General features: G+C 45.5%; 1 protein-coding gene across 1 annotated transcript; it reads right to left on the bottom strand.

Annotated features, from left to right (window-relative positions):
• Positions 1-1,679: 1,679 nt before the first annotated feature.
• Positions 1,680-13,689, bottom strand: LOC140732551 (pentraxin fusion protein-like). The gene is made up of 2 exons (XM_073055320.1): positions 13,391-13,689; positions 1,680-1,845 (listed from the first exon to the last, which is right to left on the bottom strand). The coding sequence occupies exons 1-2, from the start codon at positions 13,687-13,689 to the stop codon at positions 1,680-1,682; spliced, it is 465 nt and encodes a 154-aa protein (XP_072911421.1).
• Between the last annotated feature and the right edge of the window lie 9,381 nt (positions 13,690-23,070).

The following is a 23,070-nucleotide window of genomic DNA, read 5'->3' as shown; positions in this document are numbered from 1 at the left end:
TCTACAGTTTCCAGTCCAAAGTTCATGTGTACATCTTTCAAAAATAGTTTTTACTATTTTAATTAGTTGCTTTCACTTAACTGACGATGGAGCAGATAATTTGAAATCATCTATGTATGGAAAGCATGTCATTTCGTTGTTTCTGATTTGATACCCAATTTTGTCCGATACAGGAAATTAGAGAACTGGTTTAAAGCTAGGCTAAACCATAATGGACTTAGACATTCGCCTTGGAAAATGACTGTTTATTTTGATTACGGTGGTTATTCTTGTTTGCTTGTTAATAGACAAAATGATTACAGTACGCCAGTGCCTTGTCGGGTGTTGTAGGAATTTCACAAGTATTGGTAAGAATCTATGAGTGTGGTTGTAAGTATTATTATTATTCGGTGCAAAGTAAACAAACAACTATCACCTGTCCTGCCCATTCCCTAGTGGAAGACCAGTATTGCACTCTTTCTGGTTGGTATTGATTGAGCAACCTCCCTGAACACATTTGACAAACTTTTTCCGATCCAGCCTTTTAGAATATGGGAGTCTCAGTCAATATATGATAAGTTTAAAATCAACTACTAAAACAACCATGGGAATAATTTGTGAGCTCTCTACAAATTTGCTTCTCACAATTCCAGTAATTACTGGACAGTGTGTAATATGATCCCAGGAATGCAATCATCCATTTCTTATTCCTCAATTCCCCCAATATAGCCTCAGTAGGCAGGCTCTCCCGTTTGTCCTCTCTGAGCACTATGGTGGTGTTTTCCCTGAGTAGTAATGCCATCCCACCTCCTCCCTTTTAATGCTTTCCTCTCTTACGTCGATAACATAGGAACCCTGGTGCAACCAAGTCTCACTAGTGGCTGCAATGTCATTGTTCCACGGGCTGATCCATGCTCCGAGCTTATTGGAACACTGATAACACAATTATGGGTATAGATAGTGTTAATGCAGGCAGGCTCCTTCCACTGAGATTGGGTGAGACTAGAGCTAGAGGAAGGTGAAGAGTGAAATATTTTAGGGGTATACAAGGGTGAACTCATATAATCAGAGTGTGGTGAATGTGTAGAATGAGCTGCCAGTAGAAGTGGTGGATATTGGTTCAATTGCAACATTCAAGAGAGGTTTGGATAAGTACATGAATGGGAGGGATATGGAGGGCTATGAGCTAGGTGCAGTTGATGGGGCGAGGCAAGGTAACAGTTTGGCATGACCAAGTGGGCTCAGGCTCTATGACTCTATGCCTAAAGGCAGACAAGTTGACAGGACTTGTATGTGTAGGATTTTAAGGAAGAGAGTACGGAACCAATGAAATAAATTCTTCAAAATTCACCACAATTCAAGAAAGTCCCAGCGGATTGGAAACTGCACATCTTACATGCTTATTCAAGAGAGGAGGGCGCACCAAGTTGCAAAATACAGACATCGCTGGCCAAGTACAGAAGTTTAATATAATTAAGCACTTGGTAAGTTACACTTGACAAATTTGATAGTTCTTCGAGAAGTCAGAGGGGAGACGAATCACTTTAGATTTCAGAAGATATTTGGTAAGGTGGTGCACAAGGTAACAGCTCCCACAATGGCTGAGTAGGTCAGTGAATGCTTGACGTTCGTTTCTGGACTGGCACAAGCTCGGGCTCAGATGGCGCCCGCTTGGAGCTGCACTGGGCTGGCAAACAGCTTTAACATGGCTGGATAATAAACAGCGGCTGGGCGAATACCTCCACCTCACACAGAGTCAGGTGCCGCTTGTCCCCGGGACGCACGATGTTGATGTACCGACCTTGCTTGCCACCACAGTCGAAGGTCTCCACTCCTCCGAGGCGGATTGACTGTATGGTGGCGCACCTGCAAGGAAAGGTTTGTGAGTCTGGGTAAGGAGAGTAGCCACGAACCCTGTCCAGCAGCGCTACAACCTTTCAGGTCGAAACCCTGTACAGTACTGACATCTTCAGTCTGCAATTTCAGTATGGCTGCAGGGTTTCAATCCAGAACATTGACACTTTATTTCCCTCCCTCAGATACAGCTCGTCTGTGTAAGTTCCTCCAGCTGAACTTTCATAGAGACATAGAAAACTGGCAGCACAATACAGGCCCTTTGGCCCACAATGCTGCGCTCAACATGTCCTTAATTTAGATATTACCTGGGGTTACCATAGCCTTCTATTTTCAAAGTTCAATGTACCTATCCAAAAATCTCTTAAAAGACCCTGTCATATCCGCCTCCACCACATTCACTGGCAGCCCATTCCATGCACTCACCGCTCTCTGCTTTAAAAAAAAAACTTAACACTGACATCCCCTCTGTACTTACTCCCCAGCACCATAAAACTGTGCCCTCTTGTGTTAGCCATTTCAGCCCTGGGAAAAAGCCTCTGACTATCCACATGACCAATGAGTCTCATCATCTTATACATCTCTATCAGGTCACCTCTCATCCTCCGTCGCTCCAAGGAGAAAAGGCCCAGTTCACTCAATGCTCCCCAATCCAGGCAAAATCCTTGTAAATCTCCTCTGCACCCTATTTCTATGGTTTCCACATCTTTCCTGTAGTGAGGTGACCAGAACTGAGCACAGTACCCCAAGTGGGGTCTGACCAGGGTCCTTATATAGCTGCAACATTACCTCTGGGCTCGTAAACTCAATCACACGGTTGATGAAGGCCAATGCAACATATGCCTTCTTAACCACAGAGATGACCTGTGTAGTAGCTTTGAGAATCATAAGGATTCGGACCCCAAGATTCCTCTGATCCTCCACACTGCTAAGAGTCTTGCCATTAATGCTATATTCTGCTATCATATTTGACCTACCAAATTGAACCAACTCACACTCATATAACTATATAACAATTCAGCATGGAAACAGGCCATCTCAGCCCTTCTAGTCCGTGCCGAACGCTTACTCTCACCTAGTCCCACCGACCTGCACTCAGCCCATAACCCTCTATTCCTTTCCTGTCCATATACCTATCCAATTTTTTTAAAATGACAATATCGAACCAACCTCTACCACTTCAACTGGAAGCTCGTTCCACACAGCAACCACTGTCTGAGTAAAGAAGTTCCCCTTCGTGTTACCCCTAAACTTTTGCCCCCTGACTCTCAACTCATGTCCTCTTGTTTGAATCTCTCCTACGCTCAATGGAAAAAGCCTATCCACGTCAACTCTATCTATCCCCCTCATAATTTTAAATACCTCTATCAAGTCCCCCCTCAACCTTCTACGCTCCAAAGAATAAAGACCTAACTTGTTCAACCCTTCTCTGTAATTTAGGTGCTGAAACCCAGGTAACATTCTAGTATATCTCCTCTGTACTCTGTCTAATTTGTTGCCATCTTTTCTATAATTCGGTGACCAGAACTGTACACAATGCTCCAAATTCGGCCTTACCAATGCCTTGTACAATTTTAACATTACATCCCAACTCCTATTACTCAATGCTCTGATTTATAAATACCAGCATACCAAAAGCTTTCTTCACCACCCTATCCACATGAGATTCCACCTTCAGGGAACTATGCATCATTATTCCTAGATCACTCTGTTCTACTGCATTCTCCAATGCCCTACCATTTACCATGTATGTCCTATTTGGATTATTCCTACCAAAATGTAGCACCTCATACTTATCAGCATTAAACTCCATCTGCCATCGCTCAGCCCACTCTTCTAACTGGCCTAAATCTCTCTGCAAGCTTTGAAAACCTACTTCATTATCCACAATGCCACCTATCTTAGTATCATCTGCATACTTACTAATCCAATTTACCACCTCATAATCCAGATCATTAATGTATATGACAAACAACATTGGACCCAGTACAGATCTCGGAGGCGCACCATTAGTCACCAGCCTCCAACCTGACAAACAGTTATCCACCACTACTCTTTGGCATCTCCCATCCAGCCACAGTTGAATCCATTTTACTACTTCAATATTAATACCCAACGATTGAACCTTCCTAACCAACCTTCCGCGCTGAACCGTGTCAAAGGCCTTACTGAAGTCCATATAGACAACATCCACTAATTTACCCTCATCAACTTTTCTAGTAACCTCTTCAAAAAATTCAGTAAGGTTTGTCAAACATGACCTTCCACGCACAAATCCATGTTGACTGTTCCTAATCAGACCCTGTTTATCCAGATAATTATATATACCATCTCTAAGAATACTTTCCATTGATTTACCCACCACTGACGTCAAACTTAAAAGCCGATAATTGCTAGGTTTACTCTTAGAACCCCTTTTAAACAATGGAACCACATGACCAATATGCCAATCCTCTGGCACCATCCCCGTTTCTAATGACATTTGAAATATTTCTGTCAGGGCCCCTGCTATTTCTACACTAACTTCCCTCAAGGTCCTTGGGAATATCCTATCAGGACTCGGAGACTTTATTCACTTTTATATTCTCTAAAAGCTCCAGTACTTCCTCTTCCTTAATCATCATAGTTTCCATAACTACCCTACTTGTTTCCCTTACCTTACACATTTCAATATCCTTCTCCTTAGTGAATACCGAAGAGAAGAAATTGTTCAAAATCTACCCCATCTCTTTTGGCTCCACACATAGCTGTCCACTCTGATTCTCCAAGGGACCAATTTTATCCCTCACTATCCTTTTGCTATTAATATAACTATAGAAACCCTTTGGATTTATTTTCACCTTACTTGCCAAAGCAACCTCATCTTCTTTTAGCTTTTCTAATTTCTTTCTTAAGATTCTTTTCACATTCTTTATATTCCTCGAACACCTCATTTACTTCATGCTACCTATATTTAGAACCATAGAACCATAGAATATTAAAGCACAGAAACAGGCCTTTTTGCCCTTCTTGGCTGTGCCGAACCATTTTCTGCCTAGTCCCACTGACCTGCACCCAGTCCATATCCCTCCAAACCCCTCCCATCCATATACCTGTCAAAGTTTTTCTTAAATATCGAAAGTGAGCCCACATTCAGCACTTCATCTGGCATCTCATTCCATACTCCCACCACTCTCTGCGTGAAGAAGCCCCCCCCCCCCCCAATATTCCCTTTAAACTTTTCCCCCTCCCCCTTGTCCTCTGGTTTTTTCCTCCCCTAGCCTCAGTGGATAAAGCCTGCTTGCATTCACTCTATCTATACCCATCATAATTTTATACACCTCTATCAAATCTCATTCTTCTACGCTTCGGGGAATAAAGTCCTAACCTATTCAACCTCTCTCTGTAACTCAGTTTCTCAAGTCCCAGCAACATCTTTGTAAACCTTCTCTGCACTCTTTCAACCTTATTAATATCCTTCCCGTAATTAGGTGACCAAAACTGCACACAATACTTCAAATTCGGTCTCACCAATGTCTTATACAACCTCACTCCTACATCCCAACTCTTATACTCAATACTTTGATTTATAAAGGCCAATGTACCAAAAGCTCTCTTTACCACCCTATCCACCTGTGATGCCACTTTTAGGAAATTATGTATCTGTACTGCCAGATCCCTCTGTTCTACTGCACTCCTCAGTGTTCTACCTTGTATGTTCTACCCTGGTTTGACCTTCCGAAGTGCAATACCTCACACTTGTCCACATTAAACTCCGTCTGCCATTTTTCAGCCCATTTCTCCAACTGGTCCAAATCCCTCTGCAAGCTTTGAAAACCTTCCTCACTGTCCACTACACCTCCAGTCTTTGTATCATCAGCGAATTTGCTGATCCAATTTGCCACATTATCATCCAGATCATTGATATAGATGACAAATAACAATGGACCCAGCACTGATTTATTGTAGATACCTCTCTTTTTCTGAACCAAGTTTCCAATATCCCTTGAAAACCATGGTTCTCTCAAACTTTGAACCTTTCCTTTCAACCTAACAGGAACATAAAGATTCTGTACCCTCAAAATTTCACATTTAAATGACCTCCATTTCCGTATCACATCCTTCCCATAAAACAAATTGTCCCAATCCACTCCTTCTAAATCCTTTCACATCTCCTCAAAGTTAGCCCTTTTCCAATCAAAAATCTCAACCCTGGGTCCAGTCCTACCCTTCTCCATAATTATATTGAAACTAATGGCATTGTGATCACTGGACCCAAAGTGCTCCCCAACACATACCTCCGTCACCTGACCTATCTCATACCCTAACAGGAGATCCAACAGTGCCCCTTCTCTAGTTGGTACCTTTATGTATTGCTGCAAAAAAACTACCCCGTACACATTTTACAAACTCCAAACCATACAGCCCTTTTACAGAATGGGCTTCCCAGTCTATGTGTGGAAAATTAAAATCTCCCACAATCACAACTCTGTGCTAACTACAAATAACTGCTATCTCCTTACAAATTTGCTCCTCCAATTCTCGCTCCCCATTAAGTGGTCTATAATACACCCCTATAAGTGTTACTACACCTTTCCCATTCCTCAATTCCACCCAAATAGCCTCCATAGTCGAGCCCTCTGATCTATCCTGCCAAAGCACTGCTGTAATAATTTGTCTGATAAGCAATACACCTCCCCCTCTTGCCCCTCTGAGTCTATCACACCTGAAACAATGAAATCCAGGAATACTTAGTTGTCAATCACACCCCTCCTGCAACCATGTTTCGCTAATAGCTACAACATCATATTTCCAGGTATCAATCCATGCTCTAAACTCATCCACCTTTAAATACGTTTAAGAAATTCTCCACCTCTTACTCTGTTTATCCCTGACGGTGCAAATAACTTTACTGTCTTTTTCTTCCTTCTCCCCTACATCTTTGGTCTGAGCGCTTCCCTTTTCTATCACCTGCCTATCTCTATCTATTTGTGATCTAACCTCCTCTCTCCTAGTCTCTTCAAATTGATTCCCAATCCCCAACCATTCTCGTTTGAAGTCTCCCCAGTAACCTTAGCAAATCTTCCTGCCAGGATATTGGTCCCCCTAGGATTCAAGTGCAACCCATCTTTTTTGTACAGGTCACACCTGCCCCAAAAGAGGTCCTAATGATCCAGAAACTTGAATCCCTGCCCCCTGCTCCAATCCCTCAGCCACACATTTATTCTCCACCTCATTCCATTCCTACTCTCACTGTCGCGTGGCACAGGCAGTAATCCCGAGATTACTACCTTTGTGGTCCTTCTTCTGAACTGCCTTCCTAACTCCCTATTATCTCCTTTCAGGACGTCTTCTCTTTTCCTACCTATGTCATTGGTACGTATATGTACCACGACCTCGGGAACCTCACCCTCCCACTTCAAGATATCTTGGATGTGATCAGAAACATCCCAGACCCTGGCAGCAGGGGGGCAAACTACCATCCGGGTCTCCTGACTGCATCCACAGAATCGCCTATCTGACCCCTAACTATCGAGTCCCCAATACTACTAACTACTGCCTTCCTCTTCCTTTCCCTACCCTTCTGAGCTACAGGGCCGTACTCTGTGCCAGAGACACGGCCACTGTCGCTTCCCCCAGGTAGGCTGTCCCCCCCCCCCCCCCAGCAGTACTCAAACAGGAGTACTTATTGTCAAGGGGTACAGCCACAGGGGTACTCTCTGGTACCTGACTCTTCCCCTTCCCTCTCCTGACTGTGACCCACCTGTCTGCCTCCCGTTGCCCCGGTGTGACCACCTGCCTGTAACTCCTCTCTATCAACTCCTCACTCTCCCTGACCAGACGAAGGTCATCGAGCTGCAGCTCCAGTTCCCTAACACGGTCCCTCAGGAGCTGCAGCTCGATGCACCTGGCGCAGACGTGGACGTCCGGGAGGCTCGGAGACTCCAGGACCTCCCACATCAGACACCGAGAACAACAAGCTGCCCTCACACTCATAATTCCCCCTTTTCTCAAATAATGGGAATAATTGACAATTAAACCTATCTTGCCTCACCCGTTTCCGCCTAAGCCCATTGAGCTAAAGTCCTTAAGCCTTCACTCTGCTCCCGACTCACTCAGCTGCCCGCTGTATAAGGCTGTGTTCCTTTTAAATCTTCTGCGCTTCTCTGCCCGACGTTACACACCCACGCAGTCCTGCATTTCTTAACTCTGATGAGAAGAAAAAAATCAAAATAGCTCCGCAGCACTCCCATTCTGAATCTCAGACTTCCTTCACTAAATCCACTTATCTGGGTTAAACTGCATCTGCCACTTCTCAGCCCAGTTTTGCATCCTATCAATGTCTTGCTGTAACCTCTGACAGCCCTCCACACTATCCACAACACCCCCACCCTTTGTGGTTTAGTGAACTCGGCATTTTCTCCTTGGAGCGACTGAGGATAAGAGGTGACCTGATAGAGGTGTACAAGATAATGAGAGGTATTGATCGTGTGCAGGCTTTTTCCCAGGGCTGAAATGTCTAGCACGGGAGGGAATAGTTTTAAGGTGCTTGGAAGTAGGTACAGAGGAGACGTCAGGGGTATGTATTTTTACGCAGAGTTTGGGAAGTGCGTGGAATGGGCTGCCGGTGGTGGTGTTGGAGGCGGAAATGATAATCTTTTAAGAGACCCCTAGATGGATTTTAAATTGCAGCAAGAGGCGGAGAGGGAAGAGGTAAAAGAAGCTCAGAGAATCTTTTTTTAACTGATCGGGGCAAAGAGGCTAGACTGCGCAGGCGCGTGTCGTAGTGCGCCAAAGGTTGAAAAAGAAAGACCGCCATATACAGCAGCCATTGTCGGAGTGAACTGAGGCAGAGTGGGACGGGTTTGGCTCAATCAGGCTTCGGCGAGAACGGGCGGAGGCGAGCTTTGAACAGGGCACAACTGCGCAAGCGTGTGAAAGTCGGCCTCTGAGATCAGCGGGAGAATTTTAAAAGCAAGCAGAGGCTGAGGACGAGATTCACTCCAAGTGAGGTAAGGCCGGGTAAGCTCCTTTAATTAATCTAATTAGCTTAGGAGTAGGTAATGGAGGCAGCTGTTAGGGCAGTTGAGTGCTCCGTTTGCAGTATGTGGGAAGTCAGGGCGAGCACTGTTGTCCCTGATGACTATACCTGAGAAAGATGCATCCAGCTGCAGCTCCTGACAAACCGTGTTAGGGAGCTGGAGCTTGATGAACTTCGGATCATTAGAGAGGCAGAGGCAGAAATAGGCAGGAGTTTCAGGGAGATAGTCACCCCTAGGAGTCAGGAGACAGGTAGTTGGGTGACTGTCAGGAGAGGGAAGGGGAATAGACAGGAAGAGCAGAGCTCCCCTGTGGCCGTTCCCATTATCCATTTTGGATACTGTTGGTGGGGACGACCTACCAGGGACAAGTTGCAGTGGTTACGTCTCTGGCACCGAGACTGGACCTGCAGCTCAGAAGGGAAGGAGGGAAAAGAGGAGAGCAGTAGTGATAGGGGATTCAATAGTTAGGGGGACAGATAGGAGGTTCTGTGGAAGAGATTGTGAATCCCGGATGGTCTGTTGCCTCCCTGGTGCCAGGGTCCGCGATATCTCGGATTGAGTTCTCAGTATTCTCAAGAGGGAGAGTGAGCAGCCAGATGTCGTGGTCCATGCAGGGACCAATGACGTGGGTAGGAAGAGTGAAGAGGTCCTGAAAGTTGAGTTTAGGGTGCTAGGTGCCAAGTTAAAGGACAGGACCTCTAGGATAGCAATCTCAGGATTGCTACCAGTGCCACATGCAGTTGGGTTTAGAAATAGTAAGATAGTGCAGATCAACACGTGGCTGAAGACATGGTGCAGGAGGGAGAGCTTCAGATTTATAGATAATTGGGCAGTTTTCCAGGGAACGTACGACCTGTTCTGGCAGGACAGTTTACATCTGAACTGGAAGGGGACAAGTATTCTTGCAGGTAGGTTTACTAGAGAGGCTCCAGTGGATTTAACTAGATATGAGGGGGGAGGGGAACCAGAGTGTAGGAACAGATGTATAGGAGAAGGAAGAAAAAGACAGTAAAGTTCTTTGTGCTGTTAGAGATAAACAGAGAGGAAGAGGTGGAGAATTTCTCAAATGCATTTATTTTAATGCTAGGAGCATTGTAAGAAAGGTGAATGAGCTTAGAGCGTGGATTGATACCTGGATGTTGTAACTATTAGTGGAACATGGTTGCAGGAGGGGTGTGATTGGCAACTAAATATTTCTGGATTTCATTGCTTCAGGTGTGATAGAATCAGAGGGACAATAGGGGGAGGTGTTGTGTTGCTTGACAGAGAAAGTATTACTCCGGTGTTCTGGCAGGATAGATTAGAGGGCTTTTCTAGGGAGTCTATTTGGGTGGAATTGAGGAATGGGAAACGTGTAGTAACACTTATAGGGGTGTATTATAGACCACCTAATGGGGAGCGAGAATTGGAGGAGCAAATTTGCAAGGAGATAGCAGATATTTGTAGTAAGCACAGGGTTGTGATTGTGGGAGATTTTAATTTTCCACACATAGACTGGGAAGCCCATTCTGTAAAAGGGCTGGATGGTTTGGAGTTTGTAAAATGTGTGCAGGATACTTTTTTTGCAACAGTACATAGAGGTACCAACTAGAGAAGGGGCACTGTTGGATCTCCTGTTAGGGAATGAGATAGGTCAGGTGACGGAGGTATGTGTTGGGGAGCACTTTGGGTCCAGTGATCACAATGCCATTAGTTTCAATATAATTATGGAGAAGGATAGGACTGGACCCAGGGTTGAGATTTTTGACTGGAGAAAGGCTAACTTTAAGGAGATGTGAAAAGATTTAGAAGGAGTGAATTGGGACAATTTGTTTTATGGGAAGCGTGTAATAGAGAAATGGAGGTCATTTAAATGTGAAATATTGAGGGTACAGAATCTTTATGTTCCTGTTAGATTGAAAGGAGAGGTTAAAAGTTTGAAAGAGCCATGGTTTTGAAGGGATATTGGAAACTTGGCTCAGAAAAAGAGGAAGATCTATAATAAATATAGGCAGTATGGAGTAAATGAGGTGCTCGAGGAATATAAAGAATGTAAGAAGAATCTTAAGAAAGAAATTAGAAAAGCTAAAAGATACGAGGTTGTATTGGCAAGTAAGGTGAAAATAAATCTGAAGGGTTTCTAAAGTTATATTAATAGCAAAAGGATAGTGAGGGTTATGAGGAAAGTTGACAAGGGTAAAGTAGTGGATGTTGTCTATATGGACTTCAGTAAGGCCTTTGACAAGGTTCCACATGGAAGGTTAGTTAGGACGGTTCAATCGTTAGGTATTAATATTGAAGTAGTAAAATGGATTCAGCAGTGGCTGAATGAGAGATGCCAGAGAGTAGTGGTGGATAACTGTTTGTCAGGTTGGAGGCTGGTGACTAGTGGTGTACCTCAGGGATCTGTACTGGGTCCAATGTTGTTTGTCATATACTTTAATGATCTGGATGATGTGGTGGTAAATTGGATTGGTAAGTATGCAGATGATATTAAGGTAGGTGGCGTTGTGGATAATGAAGTAGGTTTTCAAAGTTTGCAGAGAGATTTAGGCCAGTTAGAAGAGCGGACCGAGTGATGGCAGGTGGAGTTTAATGCTGATAAGTGTGAGGTGCTACATTTTGATAGGAATAATCCAAATAGGACATACATGGTAAATGGTAGGGCATTGAGGAATGCAGTAGAACAGAGTGATCGAAGAATAATGGTGCATAGTTCCCTGAAGGTGGAATCTCATGTGGATAGGGTGATGAAGAAAGCTTTTGGTATGTTGGCCTTCATAAATCAGAGCATTGAGTATAGGAGTTGGGATGTAATGTTAAAATTGTACAAGGCATTGGTAAGGCTGAATTTGGAGTATTGTGTACAGTTCTGGTCACCAAATTATAGAAAAGATGGCAACAAGATAGAGAGAGTACAGAAAAGATTCACTAAAATGTTACCTGGGTTTCAGTACCTAAGTTATTGGGAAAGATTGAACAAGTTAGGTCTTTATTCTTTGGAGTATAGAAGGTTGGGGGGAGGGACTTGATAGATGTATTTAAAATTATGAGGGGGATAGATAGAGTTGATGTGGATAGGCTTTTTCCATTGAGAGTAGGGGAGATTCAAACAAGAGTACGAGTTGAGAGTTAGGGGGCAAACGTTTAAGGGTAACACGAGGGGGAATTTCTTTACTCAGAGAGTGGTAGCATCCAGTAGAAGTGGTAGAGGTAGGTTCGGTATTGTCATTTAAAGCAAAATTGTATAGGTATATGGACAGGCAAGGAATGGAGGGTTATGGGCTGAGTGCGGGTCAGTGGGATTAGGTGAGAGTAAGCGTTCGGCATGGACTAGAAGGGCCCTGATGGCCTGTTTCTGTGCTGAAATGTTTATATGGTTATATGATACATGAAGTTTAGAAAAATAGAGTGCTATGGGTTAGTTCAGGTAGTTCTCAGGTAAGGACATATCCGGAAAAACTTTGTCGGCAGAATGGCCTGTATTGTGTTGTAGGTTTTCTATGTTTCTGTGATACCATCTGCAGAATCTGCTGTACCTTTCAATGGTCGAGAAACCTTCTGCCAAGAAACTTGATTTTCTGCCCCAACACCCTCACTCCAGTCTCTCCCCTCTCCCCCCAGCAGGAAGATGCAAAAACGTGAGCACACTCCAGTCTCTCCCCTCTCCCCCCAGCAAGAAGATGCAAAAACGTGAGCACACTCCAGTCTCTCCCCTCTCCCCCCAGCAGGAAGATGCAAAAACGTGAGCACACTCCGGTCTCTCCCCTCTCCCCCCAGCAGGAAGATGCAAAAACGTGAGCACACTCCGGTCTCTCCCCTCTCCCCCCAGCAAGAAGATGCAAAAACGTGAGCACACTCCGGTCTCTCCCCTCTCCCCCCCAGCAGGAAGATGCAAAAACGTGAGCACACTCCGGTCTCTCCCCTCTCCCCCCAGCAAGAAGATGCAAAAACGTGAGCACACTCCGGTCTCTCCCCTCTCCCCCCAGCAAGAAGATGCAAAAATGTGAGCACACTCCAGTCTCTCCCCTCTCCCCCCAGCAAGAAGATGCAAAAATGTGAGCACACTCCAGTCTCTCCCCTCTCCCCCCAGCAAGAAGATGCAAAAACGTGAGCACACTCCAGTCTCTCCCCTCTCCCCCCAGCAAGAAGATGCAAAAACGTGAGCACACTCCAGTCTCTCCCCTCTCCCCCCAGCAAGAAGATGCAAAAATGTGAGCACACTCCAGTCTCTCCCCTCTCCCCCCAGCAAGAAGATGCAAAAACGTGAGCACACTCCAGTCTCTCCCCTCTCCCCCCAGCAAGAAGATGCAAAAATGTGAGCACACTCCAGTCTCTCCCCTCTCCCCCCAGCAAGAAGATGCAAAAACGTGAGCACACTCCAGTCTCTCCCCTCTCCCCCCAGCAAGAAGATGCAAAAATGTGAGCACACTCCAGTCTCTCCCCTCTCCCCCCAGCAAGAAGATGTAAAAATGTGAGCACACTCCAGTCTCTCCCCTCTCCCCCCAGCAAATCACAGATACGTCTCTGCAGGGCCTCCCTCACCATCCACTCACCTTAGGTTTTCGTTGCCAAAGTTGAGGAAGGAATCGCTGATGTGGATTTCGGCGCCCTCTATTCCCTCTTTGGGGTCCCCCTCTGTATTGGTGATTCGGACGGACCAGACTTGATGTTTCTGCTGCAAATCGAGGCTCCACCAAGGGTTCCGCTCGACTTTGGTCACAGCGCAGGAGTCTTTGTTCCCGGTCTCACCGTCGATGGCTCGATGAGCTGACCGTTCATTGCTGGACTGCATGGCTCTGCCATCCTGTGCAATGTTAGTCCCTGGCAACAAGAATTCCCATCGGTAGGTCATGGTTAAATTACTCCTGGGAGAGGACGGGACCCATGTATACTATACACACACCTGTACTTAACATAAGAACATAAGAGATAGGAGCAGGAGTAGGCCAATCGGCCCCTCAAGCCTGCTCCGCCATTCAACAAGATCATGGCTGATCCAATCTTAACTCTAGTTTTCACCGAATCCCACAAGGCAACAGTGCCAACCAACAGGGCACCATGCCGCCCATTTTATTTTATTATTCATCCCGCCCAAACCCATGTGATCACCCGGGGAAAAAAAAACGAGTTGCCAATTGAGGAGAAAAAATCTGGAAAATTCCTCTCTGACCCATCCAGGCTATTGAAAACTGGTCCAGGAGATCACATGGCTGATGTACTGTACTGTACACGTATAAATACTCACCCCCACCCACGCCCCCCCACCACACAGCTCTTTACCCACACTCACATCCACAATAACAAAGCTATTTAGAAATTATTTTTTCAATTGTGTTTTCAAAAGATTAATGTTAATAATTTATCAGCAGGTTTGCTAAAATGCTTTATTTATTTCAATCTGAATCTGTTATAAAACTCTGTGACAGAGGAGGAAAATTAAAGCTGCTCCACCATTCCATGGTGTCTTATCGCGAGCGACGAAGGCCACTGCCATCCTTTATTGAATGTCGTGACGCGTGAGTTTGATTAAAATGTGAGGGAGTTGTGCGAGCCAGACTCTTTCGTCCTGGTGTATCTGAATCCGGTGGCAAGACGACTGGAGAGAGGTCAGCATGCAGTGCATGACCAGGACGATGTACGTACCCTGCTGTGCTCTTCGCGCTCCACAACGCATGCTAGGAAACGCCGTCCTGCCCTTTTATCCTTCGCGCAGTCCACCGAATCCAGTCTTCACGTGTTTTGGGTAGACAGGCCCAAAGCCACGGAGGCTTCAAAATAAAACCTAACGGCTTTACTCGCCTGATTTGGCCGGCCTGTTGTCCTGGGTGTGGCCGCTGTCATATGCAAACATCGTATTTAGAGCCATAGGGCAGAGCTGAACAAAGGCAGAGGACCTACATCAGAAGATACGATAGGTCTTCACACCAGAGGTGATCCACCTCCCTGACACTTCTCTCTTTCTCTCAACACTATTCTCCTGCCTCCATTGAACACATCTACAAAGAGCGCTGTCGCAGGAAAACAGCACCCATCATCAGGGACCCTCACCACCCAGGGCAGGCTCTCTTCTCGCTGCTGCCACCAGGAAGGAGGTACGGGAGCCTCAGGACTCACACCACCAGGTTCAGGAACAGTTATTACCCTTCACTCATATCAAGACTGAACATAGTCCACCACATATAGACTCATTATCAAGGATGTTGCACTCGTGTTTTTAATTATTATTATTATTATTATTATTATTATTATTATACGTTTTTGTACTTGCATAATTTGTTGTCGTTTGCACGTTGGCTACTTGTCCATCTTTGTGTGCAAATTTTCTTTGATTCTAATAGGTTTCCTTGTATTTGCTATGAATGCCAGCAAGCAAATGAATCTCAAGGTTGTGAATGGTGACACTTCTGTACTTTCGAAAAAAAAGCACTTTTAGCGTTGAAATTTTCTCATCATAATATTTGACACCGTTACTAATTAAGAAAATAACAACCACCACTTTAAATATAGTCAACAACTTTGCCTTCACAGGCTTTGTGGCAATGTATCTTACAGATTCACTCCACTCTAGTTCAAGAAGTTCCTCCTCATCTTTGTTCTAAAGGGTTCGTTACCTTGGGTAACAAACCAAGTCGGGTCACAGATCTGTCAGTGGGTGAGCATCTGGGGGACAGTGATCACCGCTCCCTGACCTTTAGCATTATCATGGAAAAAGATAGAATCAGAGAGGACAGGGAAATTTTTAATTGGGTAAGGGCAAATTATGAGGCTATAAGGCTAGAACTTGCGCGTGTGAATTGGGATGATGTTTTTGCAGGGAAATGTACTATGGACATGTGGTCGATGTTTAGGGATATCTTGCAGGATGTTAGGGATAAATTTGTCCCGGTGAGGAAGATAAAGAATGGTAGGGTGAAGGAACCATGGGTGACAAGTGAAGTGGAAAATCTAGTCAGGTGGAAGAAGGCAGCATACATGAGGTTTAGGAAGCAAGGATCAGATGGGTCTATTGAGGAATATAGGGTAGCAAGAAAGGAGCTTAAGAAGGGGCTGAGAAGATCAAGAAGGGGGCATGAGAAGGCCTTGGCGAGTAGGGTAAGGGAAAACCCCAAGGCATTCTTAATTATGTGAAGAACAAAAGGATGACAGGAGTGAAGGTAGGACCGATTAGAGATAAAAGTGGGAAGATGAGCCTGGAGGCTGTGGAAGTGAGCGAGGTCCTCAATGAATACTTCTCTTCGGTATTCACCAATGAGAGGGAACTTGATGATGGTGAGGACAATATGAGTGAGGTTGATGTTCTGGAGCATGTTGATATTAAGGGAGAGGAGGTGTTGGAGTTGTTAAAATACATTAGGACAGATAAGTCCCCAGGGCCTGACGGAATATTCCCCAGGCTGCTCCAGGAGGCAAGGGAAGAGATTGCTGAACCTCTGGCTAGGATCTTTATGTCTTTGTTGTCCACGGGAATGGTACCAGAGGATTGGAGGGAGGCGAATGTTGTCCCCTTGTTCAAAAAAGGTAGTAGGGATTGTCCAGGTAGTTATAGACCAGTGAGTCTTACGTCTGTGGTGGGAAAGCTGTTGGAAAAGATTCTTAGAGATAGGATCTATGGGCATTTAGAGAATCATGGTCTGATCAGGGACAGTCAGCATAGCTTTGTGAAGGGCAGATTGTGCCTAACAAGCCTGATAGAGTTCTTTGAGGAGGTGACCAGGCATATAGATGAGGGTAGTGCAGTGGATGTGATCTGCATGGATTTTAGTAAGGCATTTGACAAGGTTCCACATGGTAGGCTTATTCAGAAAGTCAGAAGGTATGGGATCCAAGGAAGTTTGACCAGGTGGATTCAGAATTGGCTTGCCTGCAGAAGGCAGAGGGTCGTGGTGGAGGGAGTACATTCAGATTGGAGGGTTGTGACTAGTGGTGTCCCACAAGGATCTGTTCTGGGACCTCTACTTTTCGTGATTTTTATTAACGACCTGGATGTGGGGGTAGAAGAATGGGTTGGCAAGTTTGCAGACGACACAAAGATTGGTGGTGTTGTAGATAGTGTAGAGGATGGTCGAAGATTGCAGAGAGACATTGATAGGATGCAGAAGTAGGCTGAGAAGTGGCAGATGGAGTTCAACCTGGAGAAGTGTGAGGTGGTACACTTTGGAAGGACAAACTCCAAGGCAGAGTAAAAAGTGAATGGCAGGATACTAGGTAGTGTGGAGGAGCAGAGGGATCTGGGGGTACATGTCCATAGATCCCTGAAAGTTGCCTCACAGGTAGATAGGGTAGTTAAGAAAGCTTATGGGGTGTTAGCTTTTATAAGTCGAGGGATGGAGTTTAAGAAATGCGATGTATGATGCAGCTCTATAAAACTGTAGTTAGGCCACACTTGGAGTACTGTGTCCATTTCTGGTTGCCTCGGTATAGGAAGGATGTGGAAGCATTGGAAAAGGTACAGAGGTGATTTACCAGGATGCTGCCTGGTTTAGAGAGTATGGATTATGATCAGAGATTAAGGGAGCTAGAACTTTACTCTTTGGAGAGGAGGATGACAGGAGACATGATAGAGGTGTACAAGATATTAAGAGGAATAGACAGAGTGGACAGCCAGCGCCTCTTCCCCAGGACACCACTGCTCAGTACAAGAGGACATGGCTTTAAGGTAAGGGGAGGGAAGTTCAAGGAGGATATTAGAGGAAGGTCTTTCACTCAGAGAGTGGTTGGTGCGTGGAATGCACTGCCTGAGTCAGTGGTGGAGGCAGATACACTAGTGAAGTTTAAGAGACTACCAGACAGGTATATGGAGGAATTTAAGGTGGGGGGTTATATGGGAGGCAGTGTTTGAGGGTCGGCACAACATTGTGGGCCGAAGGGCCTGTACTGTGCTATACTGGTTTATGTAAAGGGACGTCCTCCTATGGTGAGGTGTGATCTCTGGTCCTAGGCTCCCATACTACCGGGATCGGTACGCTGCCTTCAGTTCGGGGAATGAGAGGAATCTAATGTCAGCAGGAGCCGTGTTGTCCCGTGCCACCGGGAAGGGAAAGCGAGAGTACTCACTGAAAATTCACAGACAGCTTCGTGACGCCAGAAACACGTGACGCAGATGGCAAGGGAAGTAAACCAGAACAGATCCACGAGTCAACGAAAGCGACACCTCCGTTCCGGAAAGGCTGTATGCATTCTGTGCACGGTATGAAACTGTGGTGAACTACATATACCTGTCTGGACACGCCCCTCTGCTGACTGCTCCTGTGGCTCCTCCCACAGACCCCTGTATAAAGGCGATTGGAGGCACTGCTTCCCCCCCCCCCTCAGTCTCCAGGATGTTGTGTGGTGGTCTCTTGCTGCTATTCGTTGTCTCTTGCAGCTAATAAAAGCCTATTGTTCGCCTCCCGTCTCCGAGAGTTATTGATGGTGCATCAGAAACAATGAACGATGCAACATCCAGGAAAGTCCCCTCCCCTCATATGGAGCAGACACCCTGTCTGGCCGCAGCCGAGCTGAGGAGGATCCTGGTCAGAGTAAACCCATGCAACGCTGTGGAGCCAGACAACATTGATTGCATATATGTCCACTCAGATAACAACGTGAACCTGAGCTTAAACTGAAAAGAAAAATCCTCTCCAGGCCCACTCGATTGGACCTTTCAACATTCTCCAAACTCCAGTGAGTACGTGTCAAGAGTAATCAAACGCTCCGCATCTGTCAAAACCCTTGCACTCCATGGATTATTGTCACAAACGTCCTCTGGACCCTCTTCAATGCGGGCATATCCTTCTTAGATAAAGAAGAATGGGCTGGCATTGGAGGCGGTTCAGAGGTCGCTACATCCAACGTGGACAGCACACTTAACTGGGTGACCGGCAAGACGGAAAGGGGGTTAGGCAGCTAGTGCAGAGTTCCCCTGTGCCCGTCCTCCACAACAATAGGTATATTGTTTTGGATACTGTTAACGGGAGGATGACTTGGCAGACGAAAGCCAAAGCGGTCAGGTCTCAGGACTCACATCACCAGGTTCAGGAAAAGATTGAGTCTGGCGCTGTGGCTCAAAAGAGAAACATAGAAAACCTACAGCACAATATAGGACCTTCGGCCCACAATACTGTGCCGAACATGTGCTTTAGAAATTACCTAAGGTTACCCATAGCCCTCTATTTTTCTAAGTACCATGTACCGATCCAGGAGTCTCTTAAAATAACCTATTGTATCAGCCTCCACAACCGTCGCCAGTGTCCCGTTCCACGCACTCACCACTGAATAAAATAATTACCCCGTTACACCTCATCTGTACCTAGTTCCAAGCACCTTAAAACTGTGCCCTCTTGGGTTAGCCATTTCAGCCCTGGCAATATGCCTCTGACTATCCACACAATCAATGCCTCTCTTCATCTTATACACCTCTATCTGGTCATCTCTCATCTTCTGTCCCTCCAAGTAGAAAAGGACGAGTTCACTCAACCTATTCTCATAAGGCATGCTCCCCAATCCAGGTAACATCCTTGTAAATCTCCTCTGCATCCTTTCTACAGTTTACACATCCTTCCTGTAGTGAGGTGACCGGAACTGAGCACAGTAGTCCAAGTGGGGTCTCATCAGCATCCTATTATAGCTGCAACATTACCTCTCGGCTACTAAACTCAATTCCACAGTTGATGAAAGCCAATGCGCCGTATGCCTTAACCACAGAGTCAACCTGCACAGCAGCTTTGAGTGTCCTATGGACTCGGACCCCAAGATCCCTCTGATCCTCCACACTGCCAAGAGTCTTACCATTAATATTATATTCTGCCATCATATTTGAGCTGTCAAAATTCGGCATCCTATCAATGTCCCACTGTAATCTCTGACAGCCCTCCACACTATCCACAACACCCCTAACCTTTGTGTCATCAGCAAACTTACTAACCCATCCTTCCACTTCCTCATACAGGTCATTTATAAAAATCCTGAAGAGTAAGGGTCTCAGAGCAGATGCCTGAGGCACACTACTGGTGACCAATCTCCATGAAGAATATGACCCGTCTGCAACTACTGTTTGCTTTCTGTGGGCAAGTCATTTCTGGATCCACAAAGTAATGTCCCCTTGGATCCCATGCCTCCTTACTTTCTCAATAAGCCTTGCATGGGGATATCTTATCAAATGCCTTGCTGAAATCCATATACACTACATCTACTGCTCTTCCTTCATCAATGTGTTTAGTCACATCCTCAAAAAATTCAATCAGGCTCGTAAGGCATGAACTGCCCTTTACAAAGCCATGCTAACTACTCCTAATCATACTATACCTCTCCAAATGTTCATAAATCCTGCCTCTCAGAATCTTCTCCATCAACTTACCAACCACTGAAGTAAGTTTCACTGGTCTATAATTTCCTGGGCTATCTCTACTCCCTTTCTTGAATAAGGGACAACATCTGCAACCCTCCAATCCTCCGGAACCTCTCCCGTCCCCACTGATGAAGGATCATCGCCAGAGGCAACAGATTCCAACAACAGATTCCTGAGGCACCCCACTGGTTCAGAATATGACCCGTCTATAACCACTCTTTGCCTTCTATGGGCAAGCCAATTCGGGATCCAAAAGCAATGTCCCCTTGGATACCATGCCTCCTTACTTTCTGAATCAGCCTTGCGTGGGGTACCTTATCAAATGCCTTGCTGAAATCCATATACACTACATCTACTGCTCTACCTCATCAATGTGTTTAGTCACATCCTCGAAAAATTCAATCAGGCACGACCTGCCTTTGACAAACCCATGCTGACTATTCCTAATCATATTATGCCTGTGCAAATGTTCATAAATCCTGCCTCTCAGGATCTTTTCCATCAACTTACCAACTACTGAAGTAAGACTCACTGGTCTATAATATCCTGGGTATCTCTACTCTCTTTCTTGAATAAGGGAACAACATTTGCAACCAACCGATCCTCTGGAACCTCTCCCATTCCCATTGATGATGCAAAGATCATCACCAGAGGCTCAGCAATCTCCTCCCTCGCCTCCCACAGTAGCCTGGGGTACATCTCATCCGGGCCTGGCGACTTATCCAACTTGATGCTTTCCAAAAGCTCCAGCACATCTTCCATAATATCTACATGCTCAAGCTTTTCAGTCTGCTGTAGGTCATCACTACAATCGCCAAGATCCTTTTCCATGTGAATACTCATTAAGTATTCATTAAGTACCTCTACTATTTCCTCCAGTTCCATACACACTTTTCCATCATCACACTTAATTGGTCCTAATCTCTCACATCTTATCCTCTTGCTCTTCACATACTTGTAGAATCCTGCTCGCCTAAACCTCCTCATGGCCCCTTCTGGCTCTACTAATTTCATTATTAAACTCCTTCCTGTTAGCCTTATAATCTTCCAGATCTCCATTATTAACTAGTTTTTTGAACCTTTCGTAAGCTTTTCTGTTCTACTTGACTAGATTTTCAACAGCCTTTGTACACCACGGTTCCTGTACCCTACCATCCTTTCCCTGTCTCTTTGGAACGTACCTATGCAGAACGCCACGCAAATATCCCCTAAACATTTGCCACATTCCTGCCATATATTTCCCTGAGAACATCTGTTCCCAGTTTATACTTGCAAGATGCTCCCTGATAGCTTCATACTTCCCCTTACTGCAATTAAACTTTTCCCTAACTTGTCTGTTCCTATCCCTCTCCAATGCTATGGTAAAGGAGATGGAATTGTGATCACTATCTCCAAAATGCTCTTCCACTGAGAAACTTGACACCTCACCAGGTTCATTTCCCAATACCAGATCACGTGCAGCCTCTCCTCTTGTAGGCTTTATCAACATATTGTGTCAAGAAACCTTCCTGAACACATCTAACAAACTCCACCCCATCTAAACCCCTTGCTCTAGGGAGATGCCAGTCGATATTTCAGAAATTAAAATCTAACACCATGACAATCCTGTTATTATTGCACCTTTCCAGAATCTGTCTCCATATCTGCTCCTCGATGTTCTTGGTATTATTGGGTGGTCTATAAAAAGCACCCAGTAGATTTATTGACTCCCTGTTCTTAACTTCGACCCACAGAGACTCAGTAGATAATTCCTCAATAACCTCCTCCTTTTCTTCAGCCATGACACTATCTCTGATCAGCAGTGCCACGCCCCCACCTCTTTTGCGTCCCTCCCTGTCCTTCCTGAAACAGCTAAAGGCTGGCACTCTCGTAAACATTCTTGCCCTTGAGCCACGCAAGGCTCTGTAATGGCCACAACATCATAGCTCCAAGTACTGATCCACGCTCTAAGCTCATCCACTTTGTTTATGATACTCCTTGCATCTAAGCGTATCCGTTCTCTATCACCTGCTTATCCTCCGTCTTACACTGTGTCCACGCTTTCTCTCTTTGTGAGCCAACAGCCCCATCCTCCGTCTCTTCAGTTCGGTTCTCACCCTCAGGATTTCTAGTTCAGGACTCCCCCCAAAAGCCTTAGCAAACCTCCCTGCCACGATACTGGTCCCCCTCAGATTCCCGTGCAACCTGTCCTTTTTTGTACAGGTCACCCTACCCCAAAAGAGGTCCCAAATGATCCAGAAATCTGAATACCTGCTCCCTGCTCCAATCCCTCAGCCACGCATTTATCCTCCACCTCATTCTATTCCTATACCCGTGCCACGTGCTAATGAGGCCAAAAGAAAGGGAAATAATACCGCTTAACGCCTTGCTCTAGAGACAATGCAAGAGAGAGGGCTTCAAATATGGACTATTGGTCTCTCTTCCGGTGAAGGTAGGATCTGTTCAGAAGGCACGGGATGTCTCTACTTGCGCTGGCAATATCGGAACACAACTGCAGAGGAAAGACAGGCTCTGATGTAAAGATGGCAACGAGTTTATTCACAATAATTCCAAAAGAAGATAGCTGCCCCGGCCGAGCGACACCGTGAGGAGTAACATTCTCAAAATTAGAATGCCGCGATTAGCGCTTAACGGGCATCCGCGTAAATGATACCATAGAACCATAGAACATTGCAGGCCCTTCAGCCCTCCATGTTGTGCCGACCCATATGATCCTTAAAAAAAGTACTAAACCCACACTACCCCATAACCCTCCATTTTTCTTTCATCCATGTGCCTGTCCAAGAGGCTCTTAAATACCCCTAATGTTTTAGCCTCCACCACTATCCCTGGCAAGTCATTTCAGGCACTCACTACCCTCCGTGTAAAAAAAACTTATCCCTGATGTCTCCCCTAAACTTCTCGCCC

This window comes from Hemitrygon akajei, chromosome 8 (assembly GCF_048418815.1).
Source record: "Hemitrygon akajei chromosome 8, sHemAka1.3, whole genome shotgun sequence".
Taxonomy (NCBI): Eukaryota; Metazoa; Chordata; class Chondrichthyes; order Myliobatiformes; family Dasyatidae; genus Hemitrygon; species Hemitrygon akajei.
The sequence above is the reverse complement of the archived record's forward strand: the minus strand, read 5'-3'. Positions and strand labels throughout refer to the sequence as shown.

What these genes read in the sequence shown, in the direction of transcription:
- LOC140732551 (XM_073055320.1), bottom strand. Translation starts at nt 13,689, where the DNA reads ATGACCTACCGATGGGAATTCTTGTTGCCAGGGACTAACATTGCACAG. An exon ending in TTTGGCAACGAAAACCTAAG is followed by an intron (nt 1,846 to 13,390) that starts GTGAGTGGATGG and finishes CTTTCCTTGCAG; the next exon opens with GTGCGCCACCATACAGTCAA.